Source organism: Falco rusticolus, chromosome 3 (assembly GCF_015220075.1).
Source record: "Falco rusticolus isolate bFalRus1 chromosome 3, bFalRus1.pri, whole genome shotgun sequence".
Classification (NCBI taxonomy): Eukaryota; Metazoa; Chordata; class Aves; order Falconiformes; family Falconidae; genus Falco; species Falco rusticolus.
Genome location: NC_051189.1, coordinates 102,681,102 through 102,694,403, shown reverse-complemented (window position 1 = coordinate 102,694,403; position 13,302 = coordinate 102,681,102). Strand labels below are relative to the sequence as shown.

At 41.1% G+C, this 13,302-nt stretch overlaps 1 protein-coding gene across 6 annotated transcripts in view; it reads left to right on the top strand.

Annotated features, from left to right (window-relative positions):
• Positions 1–13,302, top strand: part of LOC119144723 (collagen alpha-1(XV) chain-like) — a 136,796-nt gene that overhangs the window by 82,110 nt on the left and 41,384 nt on the right. For all 6 annotated transcript variants that reach the window (XM_037380424.1, XM_037380426.1, XM_037380425.1 and 3 more), the window contains exons 19-23: positions 3,142–3,204; positions 4,086–4,121; positions 4,215–4,298; positions 10,672–10,737; positions 11,691–11,726. In XM_037380424.1, coding sequence (XP_037236321.1) covers positions 3,142–3,204; positions 4,086–4,121; positions 4,215–4,298; positions 10,672–10,737; positions 11,691–11,726 — 285 coding nt within the window. The remainder of the gene's footprint in view (positions 1–3,141; positions 3,205–4,085; positions 4,122–4,214; positions 4,299–10,671; positions 10,738–11,690; positions 11,727–13,302) is intronic.

The following is a 13,302-nucleotide window of genomic DNA, read 5'->3' as shown; positions in this document are numbered from 1 at the left end:
AGAGGTCACCTAGCCCAGCACCGCCCCCCAAGCGGCGTTACCGCCAGGCCCAGACCGCATCAGCAATGCGTTCGTCTGTCGGAGCTTTAAATGCCTCCAGGGAGGTTCGGGCACTGCGGCTGCCGTGCTCCCTGCTTCGCTCTCCTCTTCGGAAAGGGGGTTTCCCTGGGGGCGCCGCCTGTGCCCCCGGCGGCGACCTGCCCCCCCCCCCCCCGCGCTGCTGCTGCTGCTGCTGCTCCGGGTGAGCCCGGGCCGGGCCCGGGGCTGCGCTGCCTCGCGCGGCGGGGGGCGGGGCGGAGGCACTGGCACCACCCCGGTCCGCTCGGGTTCGGGCTCCTGCCTGCAGCTGTGCCGCTGCCCGCAGCCCCGGCTGACTTTCCTGCCGTTTGCAGGCCTAAGCCAGCAGAGGGCGGGGCTGCGACTTGTAGAAAATGGGATAAAATAAAATAGAATAGAATAAAATAAAATAGAATAAAATACAATAAAATAAAACAGAATTAAATGAAATAAAGTAAAATAAAATAATAATAAGTAAAACAAAACCAAAAGCTTCACTTGCGTTTGGCATAGCACTGAAATCAAGAGTTGCTCTAGGAAACGAGATAAAAGCGATCATGAGTCTACCCTTCTGCTTGCTGAATATTTATGAGAGTATTATCACAGTCTTCTAACAGCATCTGCTTGTTTATTTTAAAAAAAACAACAATGTAGCAGGACTCTGCTTGCCATAAATTCCATCTGCTCTACATATTTTGAGTGTTGCCATGATATTTGTCAGCATAATTAAAGCTGATGCATTGATGCACGGGACAGTTGTTTAACTCTTCTTTTTAATCTGTTTGAGACTATGTGTTATTTTCTTAATTATTATGCATACAAGTGCTTTGTTATGCGGTCCTTGTTCCAGTAATAATTATTGTTGATGTGATGAATACGTTTCAAACACATGCATATATTGTAAGTGGAGTTATTACAGTGCTAGTTAAAAATAATCGATCTATCTCTTCAGTCCTCAGATTCAAAAAGATCTTAGTCCTCTTGTATTTGAGCAATGAGTTATATTCTTAAAATATGGAGTGAGTTAGAGATAAGAATGCCTCTGGATACATTTTACAGTAAAACATCTATCCTGGATCTTTTCTTCCAAATTAAATTTTATTTGGAGAATCAATTGGTGAAATTATTCAGCATTTGTAATAGTAGAAGGCTGATCTGCAGGTACCAGCATGCCTGAAATGGCAGTATTCTGTTGAGAAATACTGTTGGTCCAAGGTTATTTCCTCTGCCCCATTACATTTGCTCCAAATAGAAACATATAATTTTTCACAAGCACTGAAGAGACTTAAGTCCCAAGTACCATTTTTACTAGTCAGGTAGGTGCCTAAATCCCAGTAGTTGCTTAGGTGCCTAAGTCCCATTAGCATTCAGAGACACCTTTTATCCTGCACTCGTCTATAAAATGAAAATCAGAGTGCTTCAGAAGTTATTTTGACAAATGGAGTGTTTATTCCTGAACCACATGCTTTGCTGATCAAAAGCAAAAAATAGAAATAACAGTGAGAATATATTGCTTAATGAAGTGGACGCATTAAATCTTTTATGCTGGTGCTTCTGTAGTAAGGCATAAGAAGAGAGGGAATTTTGTGTCCTACAGACTATTAATTTGGATTTCTTCTATCACACCAGAAATGCTGCAGGGAAGACCATTTGACTTTGGATGCTTTGAAACTCTGTCGTTCTTCAAGACACTGCTGTAGACTATTAGATAATTCTCAGTGGGTTTTTTTGGGTCACATCCATCTATCCTAGCATCCTGTCTCCAGCTATGTCAGAAGCATGCACAGTTTGAGCAGATGCTTAGGTGCAATTTGGCCTTATGAAAGGCCAAGTATTGCATCATAGTTCTCCTAAGTGACTTCTTAGACTCCAGCAATTTATGAGTCGGGGACTTTCTCAGCTAGAAATGGTGTCTGAACCACAATTAGATCTCTTCAAGTAAACTTGATGTCTCCCCTGGAACTCATGCAAACTTCTACAATTTACAAGACCTTGGTGCAAGGTGCTCTGCCAATTTAATTATACATCCCGTGAACCTCTTCCAGCTATTTGCATTTGATGGTCGCTATTTCTTCTGTTAGAAGTGTGAGTCCTTAACCACTTTCTGCTTTTAGAAGCCTCTACAATATCCTTCACCCACCTCCTCATTTGTCTGTTTTCCAAGACATAGCTTACACTTATCTTTTTGACAGCTACTGAGCTGACCTTTAAGTGGAATTGTCTGTCTACTAGATTTTCATGATACTATGTACTGTAAAAGCCCAAATATATTTTCTTGAAGCAGAAGAAAAACCAAGAACTAAAACAGCCTTCTTCTAAAAAAAACCCCAAAATCCAACCCAAACAACAACAACAAAAGAAAAACCACCAAAACCCCCACTAACCAAACAAGCAAACAAACAAAAAATAGCCCCACTACTAAACCAAAGCAGGGCTAATCTGTCACTTGAATGAATTGTTAGGCTGTTCTGTGTCATTTCCTTTGCACTTTCATATGACAAGGAGAAAAAGAGCTGCAAAAAATGCAGTTCACTCTTTATCTGGTCCTTTAAGAATTTAGTCTTCTTTTATCCATTTTCCTCTGGGTGAACTGCGTTGTCATTACTGAGTGAAACCTGTTTTCCCCATAGAATAGAGTAACTGTCAGATTCTTAGCAGCAATATACAGTCTTGCATTAAACTAAAGCAGGGGCTATCAAACTTTTTGCCCCATATACCAAATCCCATGTGCATACAATGCCTCTTCCTCCTCATCCTCCAGCCTGGGAGTCACTTAACTGAAGGGTGGAAATAACCTGGGGAAAGCAACAGAAACCGACCTTTTGCTAAGTGGAGGTGAGAGCAGCAGAGAAGAATGGTTGAAGCTGCATTTTTTAAAAAAACTGCTCTGGAATTGGGAAAGAGTAGGAGGAGTGGAGGGAGCAGAGGACTGATGAGATGATGCTGACTCCACGGAGGCCCCACAGACCTGCCCTGTGGTCAGCCCATCCAGAGCCATCTGTGTCACTCCCAAGAGCGGCAGCCTCCTGCTTGCATGCAACTGGATACACTTTTGAGAGAATGACAGTGTATTTGTTGTGGCAGGGAATGCCGGGTACAGATGGAAAACCAGGCTTTCCTGGCATTGCTGGACGACCCGGAGATGTGGTGAGTAGGGCTGTCATCATCTGTGATCACCCAGCACACACAGGCTCCCAAGCCTAGGGCTTAAGGGTCACCAGGAGCCCTAACAGTACTGGCTAGCAGTGCAGGAGAGCCGGGGCTGGGTTTGTCCTGCTTAACCCAGACCAGCTGCCTCAGACACCAAGCATGGGAGCAGGGTGTCCCTTGCCCTTGCCTCCCTCATCTGACATCTCCAGAGGCTAGTTCTAATTCTTTGATGCTCCTTTTGCTTTTAATTATTCAGAAATCAGCTCTGCTTTTAATAAAAGAGAAGCTAACAGGCTCATAGGTGATTTTAATGTATTTCTGATGCTTAAGAGCTGCTAGGACTGCAGAGCCCTTTGGCCGGGAAGTCCCACAGCTTGTCCCCTGCCACCTCCCTCTCACTGGTGGCAGTGAAGCTGTCTGCTTCCCTGCTACAGTGAGCTGTGCTGAGGGGCTGAGCAAGTCTGGAAACAACCTGCCCGAAAACCGACTGTATAACGCACCTGTGCTCCCCTGCCTGGGGCCACTGGGCCATCCCAGGGACAGCTAATGCTGGAAAAGGAAGGAGCAGCCAGGCATGGCTGACCTCAGTGCACTGAAAGAAAGGCTTGTTGAATTAATCCCCAACTAATCAAATGCTGTGTGCCCGTTCTGCTGGTCACCTGTGAACTCTGTCAAGTGTGCTGGGAAATGCTTTCAGGCTTCAAATCCTCAGAGGGTCTGAGCTCAAAGCAGATGGCCCCACCCGTGGTTCGAAAGCGCTGGGACTGATCATTCTGTACCTGCATTTTACTGTTGTGCTTTCTGTGAAGCTAGAGAAAGCCCATTTTCAAAATTTTACCTTTTAAATCACTTACACCCATTTGTCTTATCACATGCAGGGTCCAAAAGGGGAGAAGGGTGACCCAGGACTGCAGGTGAGGTTGTGTGGATTTCATTCTTTCTCGGGAACCTGGGTGAAATGTAGTACTTAGTAAATGGGTTTTCCACCTGTAATGCTTTTGACATAGGGTGAACCAGGACAGAACGGGAATAGTATTGTGGGACCACCAGGACCACCAGGACCACCAGGACCAATCATAGCAATACCTGAGGTAAGTGTGTTTGTCAAGCATTAAAGTCTTTGTAACCCATCTTACAGAGAAGAAGGCACAAGCCGTTAACAAACTGGCAATGCTGCTGTTGATGTTCAGGTCATAAGTTTACTCCTCAAAACAAAAAAATCTCGATATGTCTTTATATCAAATGGATTTTTTTAAAAAAGACAAAATGGGGAGGAGAGTGGGTGAAGAGCTTATATACAAGAATTATGGGCTCACACTGAGAACTCACAAGCTGTCCAGGTGATTCTGCAGAGGTTGTGAACATGAAATAAAAATCAACAGAGAAATACAAAACTGGGAATGTTTAACAAAGCAAGCACCCAAGACACAGCAGTATGTAGGAGAGAGATAGGTTGCATTTTCTGACAGGTCTCCAATATACCAACCAGAGCACTGACTGTTGTGGAAGCAACAGCCCAAAGTATCAAAGGGTAAAACACTTGAAGCTCAGCAAAACTGCCTAATATCCTTTAGCTGCATGTATATTTTCTACATCAGCCTTTGCAAAAACAATACTAGTTAGCAGTATGAAGGCTAGACATTAGGATTAATTCCATTTCAAATCCTTGTGGTTGGCTTGATATGACATTGAGATCTGGAGGAGCCGTGAGTGGCTACAGGAAGTTCTTCACCTCTCAGAGCTGAAGGTGCCTGAGACAGCCAGACCCACAGAAACCACATAACAGCAGTAAGGAGTGATTTGTGGTTGCAAGAAGAGAAAGTGCCCAGGTGAGAAATCTGTGCTGGGGTAGCTGGGCACCAACATTAACACAAAGCTGAGCTACATACAACATTTTTTGTTGACTGAACCAACTAGGCTTTCAGTAACACTTCTGCTACTGATAGCAAATATAGCATAAATTGCCATCCCATAGCCCACATAAACAGTCCCAAAAGAGTTGGGTATTTTAATTAAGTTTACTTATTATCCACACAGAATCTTAGGATCCAAGATCTTGGATGAGCAAAATTACAGATTCACAGAAATGTTGGTTGGAAGGGGTGTCTGAAGATCATCTAGTTAAAAGTCCTGCTCAAAGTGGGACTTTAACCAGCTCTACACTTTATCATTTTTCTGTTGGTGTTTCTGGGAAGTTCCTCAATAACTGTGACAGAAATGCTGATGTAAAAATCATGTTCTTTCTCACAGCCCTGCCCTCATGGTGTCACTGCGGGGCCTCAGCTCTCATCAGTGACTAAACAGCTCTGTTTGCAGTACTAATGAACCTGAATGTGTTGTTCCTTAGCTCATTAATACTTGACAAAACACTGTGAGAGCCTCAGAGGGAGGACAGTATGTATAAAAAATGTAAAAAGATTATTGAAGCTAACAGCAAACTAATGACAGTAGTTAGCTGGAGGCTGCATAGCTCCCTACTATGCCCACGCATCTATGTAAGGGAAGAAACCTAGCCTCTGAGTTCTCCAGAACTGTATGAGCTACTTTCACCATGCTTTACAGAACTAAAGCCTGGTAGAAGCTGTATTGCGTTAGGTGTATTACAACCCATACAAAACTCCATTTCCTTCTCTGAACACCTTGGAGTTTAGGAAGCAAGTTCTCTTACGAAGTTGGGTGCATAGTATATGGGGCTTTATGTACATTTGTAACAAACAGATATTTGGGGAGGGGGAACAGCAAGAGCCATATATCCTCAAGTGCTTCAAATCCTCCGTGTTGTTAATCAGATGATTTATCGGAGGACTTGGTATGCTGGATTTTGATACAGTTGACTGAACATGTGCACGTGTAAGTATATGTCATTATGTGTAACACTGAGTTCTACCTACTTCACAAATGTTTGTATGAGAGCGGGACCTTTGATTACTATACATTTGCTGAGATAGAAGATTAAATTATCCAAATACATTTTGTTGACTTCTGTAGTTAGCTTCAGATAGGAAAAGAACTACTGCAAGTATCAATTGCAATTGGAATTACGGAACTAAAATAAATATCAGTACCAGCTGTTGTAATGTGGATATTGGCTTGACCTGGGTAGAGCAGCAGAGATCAATTAAGTGATCTACATGAACCACAGGGCAGCTAGAGAGATTGCTCCCCGGGTCAGGGTCTGTTGGTTCACTCATTTAACTGTTGTGTAGCCAGAGACAGCAATGCTTCTTGGGCTACAGAAGTCTGATGGACTGAGCTATCAAAGTTGGAAGTTTTCTTACGAAGGGCTGTGTGACTACAACTAAACAGATTTCAGGCTGCTTGATCAAATTAAAACAAATTAAAGAGCTGGTGCAGTTTCACTATTGTTGAAATATTAAGGTCTGACATTGGACTGCTGTCAGGCCTCACCGGTATCTGGCCAAAAGCATATTGATTGAGCTGCACTGGGAAGGGGAACTTAGTTTCCTCCTCATTTAACCTGGTCCCTAGGTGAACTGAGGGGATATGATCCCTTCAGGAACTGCTCCCAACACTGTGAAAAGACATGGTAAGATAAAAGTGAGGTCTGCAGTGGAACCTTGTCATTTTCAGGTTTTTGCAGTACCTACCAACACCGTGGGTCTCAGAGGCTTGCAGTCCTTTTTGTCTCTTCTCTTGCCTCCTGCTCTTGGTTGGGAAGTCAGCTCTGAGCTGTCCTGTTTAAAAACCAATGTCCCTCAGTTTGCTGCTGCTGGATATTCCAAAATACAATATTCCTCATCCCATATGGGCTAATTTGCTTTTTTGGAGCATAATCTCTGATACTTAGTGCATTTTCATGCACGGTATCACGATAACCAGTAAACCATATTAATTGTTGCTATGATTTTTATCTCACCAATTCAGTTTGATACAGTACAGAAATCTTACTGTATTTAAATTTAAAACTTTTAAACAATTACCTATTGCCACCATTTTTCCTCCATAGTTTAGGTACAAAACCTGAATGAAAGTCCTGGAGAAAGATTAATGTTGGGGGTCTAAAGGAAATGTCAAAAGATTGTTTCCTATGTTCTTTCTGTAGTCCTAATAAGGGTGTATTCATGCCATTTGAATATGAAGCTGAAGGTTTATTTAGAATCCAACCCAGGCAAGCATGCTAAAACCTATGGTTTCTCCCTCTTCATAGCCGTGAAGAAAATATGAAAAACAACATTGTCCTTACTTCGTGGTCAGCACTTTCTGAACTGATTTGATATGTTAAAAAATTGCATTGCTGGGTTGTTGCTATTAAGGCTGCTTGCACATCCAGAAAGGAAGATAAATATATACCTGGAGCAGGCTGTGAAGAGTGCAATCTTTTTCTCTTCTCATCATCCTTGTACCTTCTATTTTCATATCTTTTTCAGCACTCTCTACAGTTTTCTGACTTCCAACCACAATTTCCACTTGTAGCTAAACTCTGTTTATAAAATATACAAAGTGTTGGTCCCAAGCTCAGCAAAGCCTTTGGGATTCTTTCCACTGACTTCAGTACAGTTTGGATTGAGCCCAAAAAGAATGAATACTGAGTAATTCCACAATGCAAAGACAGTGTAAACCCAGGGCTCCTGGATTTCTTCCACCAGCTGTAGATAAAGCAGAGCAATTGCAGCAGCAGCACTCTTTTATTACTGTCATTAAAGTAACAGCCCATACAGAGCTGGGAATACAGTGGGACCAATGGCATCACGCTAGCCCTGGAGCAATGCAGCAGAGTGAGCTCACAGAGGGTGGGAGATGGAGTGCTGCCTGCAGCAATTAAACTCCCTTTTAATTTGACATTTTTCCAGTGGTTTTTGTAGAACACAAGGACAGGGAGCAGCACCCAGTAAAAGTAAAAGGCTTTAGCTGCATGAATCATGGTGCCAACATGACCCCAAAGTACAGAAAGTTGACCATACACTGCCACAATCAGATGGCATAGATAGGATATCTGATGTGACCAAGCAGGTCTGTTCTTTTTTGTGTCCTCCTTCACATCCCAGATTGTCCAGCACTATCCAAACTATCAAGCTGCAACAAGATCTTTTACCACCTCATACCAACACACTCTTCATGCCAGTCCCTCCACTGCCTTGCCCTCACCTCATCCAGAACCCACTCTTTCTTCTCTTGCTTCTTCTTCCTCGGCTGCTCTCTCTTCATTGGCTCTCAACCACTTAACAGAACCAGCCACAGCTGCACCTTATCTACATCGGCCAACCTGCCGCCCCTGAAGCCAACCCACAGTTGTATATTATCAATGCTAATTAACACAGCTTCATTCCTCTACAATTCCCCCTTCTTTTTTTTTTAACATTTCATACCTTATGTTTTTAACAATTATTACAACCTTTTTACAAATAATTTTTTCATACAGTCCTCTATAATTCCTCTACACTAGATTAGAAAAATAATAATCAGAGACTCGTAATTGGAAGTGACCTCTGGAGGCCATATGGTCAAACCTCCTATTCAAAGTAGGAGTAGCTTCAAACTTAGTTCTTGTATGCTGTATTATTGACAAATGTTGCAAAAGATTGTGATCTGATAGCATTGATCTGCACATGCACATCTGCAGAAGAGGCATTCAGATTTCACAATACCTCAGTGACAAAGTGCTTATTCATGTGTTAAGTGAATCCCCGGCACCTGAAGGCATGCCCTGCCCTAGTCTTGTGAAATTCAGAAGATTTTCGTCACATTGAATGGGAATATACTGTTGTACATAGAGCCTTATATTGAAATGGCTTGCCTGCTAAACAAGTGGACTAGTTCAAGGCTGTAATGAGGTTCTGCACACATTTCTGAATCCAAAACAAAGCTAAACTTTCACACAAAATGGGACTGTTGGAGTGAAAGAAATGAAAAAAATGACAAACTGATTAAGGATCTCTTTTCACCTACAACAATTACGTGGACCAAGAACTTACATATTGTCTGTCCTGAACTCTAACACATGACTATGTGATATAGTATTGGGAACATCCGTTCCAATAACGGATCAAAATGAAACCAAAGTGAAAGCCTAATCATAACACCAGGACAAGAATCTGACTGGGAACAGCCAACATGGATTTACTAAAGCAATTCATTCCTGGCTGAAATGATTGCTTGTCTGTGAACCAGGGATGGTCACTGGGTGTTGTACACCCTGACCTTAGCAGGGCTTCTGATGAAGTCTTCCATAGTCTTGCTATCACCAAGCTGGTGACCTATGAGGTGGATAAGCAAATGATAAAATAGGTGGCAAATTGGCTTAACTGACAGTTGCGCTTGGCATTCCTGTGATTGGTTCTGGAGTACTGTGTCCGGCTGTGAGGTTCCCACTACAAGAAGGATATTGATGTAATGGAGCCAGGCCTGCCAAGATGGCCGTGTGACTGGAGCACTGAGGGAACTGGGTCTGCTCAGCCTGGAGGAAAGAAGCCTAAGGAGAGACTGTTGCTGTCTACAACTACCTAACCAGAGGATACACAGAAGATGGAGGCACCCTCCTCTTGGAGGTGTATGGCAGTATATAAGTTGTAACAAACACAAGTTGGAACATGGGAAATTTTGATTAGATATAGGCAAAAACTTTGTACCCTGATGATGCTCAAATAGGGGAACCAGTTGTCCAGAGCAATTGTGGCATTCCCATCCTTAGAGGTGTTCAGGACTTAACTGGACAAGTCCCTGAGTGACCTGATCCAATTAGACCTGCACTGAGGAGGGCGTTGGACCAGATTATGTCCACAGGTCCCTGTCTACCTTCATTATTCTGATTCTGTGATCAAATTATGCAGAGATGCCCAAGGAAATGCTGAGGTCACTAATTCAGGCTAGGAGGCAGTACAGCAGCATTGCTATTGCACTGCTTGGTTCAGGCTTCTTGAGCCTGGGAGCTGATTAGCTTAGGTGCTGCTCCACATGCAAGTGACTATACTGTTTAGGGGGTCCCAGCCAGTTCCACTGACTGCAGGCACAGCAGCATGATCAGAACTAACTTAGGAATCACTGCAAGGCAGCGCTGCATAGTGTGATGCAGACACGTCCAGAACATAATTACAACTTCAACTCTACAACAGGATGAGTGTGGTCAGATTCACCATCTTAGAATGCCAGTGACATATTGGAATATAAAACCTTCATTTTGATCTTTATCTTACTGAAGAGAAATGACTTCAGGCTGCAACATTTGGTGTCATAGTTTTCAAATTAAAAATGAAATTTAGTTAATTAAAGTTTTGAAAGCATTACAAGATCCTTACATAATAAATGTAAAACGAATTCTAGGTTTTGTTATTCCAAATGTATAACAAAAACTAGAAGTAGGGAGCCTTCGCTATGGCCTTATTTGTGTTTTTCTCCCCATAGTTACAAAGAGATGCTTTAACTGTCTATACATTCCTAAAATTGTATGTGTGCCCTAGATAATTAATTTGGTATTTGAAATAACCCATTCCTTAACCACTTTTTTAGCTACTGCTCAATGATACAGAGGGAATTTTTAACTTTACTGGAATTAAAGGACTGCTTGGGCCTCCAGTGAGTATATGCTGCTTTATTATGTCTTCAGATTTGATCTATCTTCTGTGTCTCCTTTTGAGTATCAGCTAGAGCTGAGTTTCCTGTGCTTTAGAATTGTGTGCCTACTAACTTCAGCACAAAGCTCTGTGGAAGCACTTCAGGGCAGAACTGAGTTCTGTGTGAATTAATTGCTTTTACGCATATGTTTGGAAGAAAGGAACTGGCTTAGCTTTGAATCTGAGCTATATGCTTTGAATGACAGAAATGTGGAACTGATGCAAAAATAGGGACCAAGATTTAAATAGCATGTATTCCATTTTTTTCTATTGTTGTTTTTCAAATGGTAAAATGTTGGGATAAAGTATTTTGCTCAGTTCTGCTTGAGACTACAACTAGGAACACTATTCTCACATCAATTATAGCTGTGGATGAAAAGCTGGAAATTCTGAGAGCAACAGATGTGAAACTTCAGTTAAATGTTGAAAATTCAATTAAATATTTGAAATTCTAAATGATTCTTGGTAATGATTTCAAATTCCTAGGACTGGATCCAAAGAGAAATCTGCCTTTTCCAGGCTGTGGAGTCTATTCAAACTTGCCTGAAAGTCTACAATATATTGCACTTTGTAAAATTTTAATCCCCCCCAAACACAGCATCTGGCTTCAGAGCTAGTTTCATTTGTGGACTGTTGTTTGTGTATTTTACCTGTTTTCTTGTTTGTGAGCACAGTTCTCTCCCTCACATTCAATGCCTGATGAAACCAGGAAGACCAGAATGTGTGTACCTGATAGCAGAATTTCACTCTACATAGCCATAGTTTGAAAAAAACCCATGTTTTTTTATTAATACAACTGTCCCAAAATAAGTGTTTACGATATCTGTCAGTGAATGGGGAAGAAGGGATGCATGCTCTGTTTTGCAAGTCTGTAATGTGTTTTTTTAAGGGAGTGGGGTTTTTTGCATTTTGTAGGGGCCAGATGGCAAGCCAGGTCTACCAGGATTTCCTGTAAGTATTATGTTCCTTGGATTTAACTAAGTATTTTTCAATATAATTTAATATTTTAAAATCTTATATTGTACAGAATTTACACAAAGTCTAATACATTTTCATATGGGAGACTGTAGGTCTTGCTGGAATCAACAGCTACGGCAGAAATTAACTCTGCTGGAAATGAAGTATGCCATGATATGCACATCTCATATTTCTGCTTATCTTGGAATCAGTTCTGTAGTTTAAATCTAAATGTAGTTGATGAAAAACGACTACCTGAGGAAAAGACCTGTGCCATTTAGGAGAAACAAATGGAACAAATGGTCTTCTGGGAGTTATCTTCATATGTATGTGCAATTGTATTATTCTTTAGGCTTTTATTGTCACCACTACAAAAGTACAATAAAGCCCTGTAAGGTGTACCCTTTTGATTTTATCCTTTAGGAAGCATTATTTTTATACTAACAGACAAGTGCCACCATGTAAGCATTGCACAGCCGTAGTATCAAAAGGTGCCTTATACTATGACCCGTTTAAGTGCCTTGTGCTAAGACTGCCACAACATATAAACACTATCTGACTTGTGACTTCAGACAGTATTGTTTATACTATTATTTTTTTATTCTATATAATGTTATAGAATTATTTTCCCTTGTTATGATTGTTTTACAGTTCAGATGTGTACATACAGTCTCAGGATCCTTTGTCTATTGCCTGAGAATAACTGAAGAGAAAACTGAAAAATGATGTTGCCAAAAAGCTGGAAAATTGCCCAGAATTCTATGGAAGGTTGTTTACTAAGTCCTGGGTATTGTGGACTGCACAGAAAGCCAAAGAAAGGGGAAAAAACCTACCTAAAAAGACTTTTAGTTTGAAAAAAGAGCTATTAACATTTATAAAGTTACACAATGAATTCTTAGTCTTTCTGCCATTTACAGAATTTCTACAGACATAAAAATACCATTCTTTTCCTTATTTCAGGTCTTTTTCTTTACCTCTTCACTAGTGCAGAAATGTAGGCTTTAATTTAGTTCTTGGTGGGTAAAAAAAATGCTTCTGAATGCACTTATAATGGAAGATCATGAAACAAAATCTGATCTGAGTCGAATGCTTTCACCATAAAACAGATGCAGAAATTATCTTATTTTCAAACATGCAATCTCTATTTCAGATAATGATATTTTTTTAAGTACTGTTAAAAATATAGCTTCAGAAATTCTGTTGAAAATCAGTCTGGCTGAATCATCGTGGAGGAAGAGAGAATAGAGTAGGGAGGAAATAGAGAATTTTGGGATGAATTTCCACTATTATTATTGTTTGCATATTTCTCTTTGTGAATGTATATATCATCTACACTATGACAGACATCAGAGTTTTTTTGTTTTGTTCTTTTTAACACATTCTCCTTATATGAAATTTGTTTTAGGGAATACTTTGATTCAGGCAGCAATTTAGTCCTGTTAGAATTCTTAGATTGCAACCAGAGTGATTCAAGTTCAAATTTTCCAGTTATTGAAAATGACACTTGGTAAAATGGCCAGCTCCACATTCATAGCAGATCTCACCATGGATTTATGTACTTGTTTTTTGC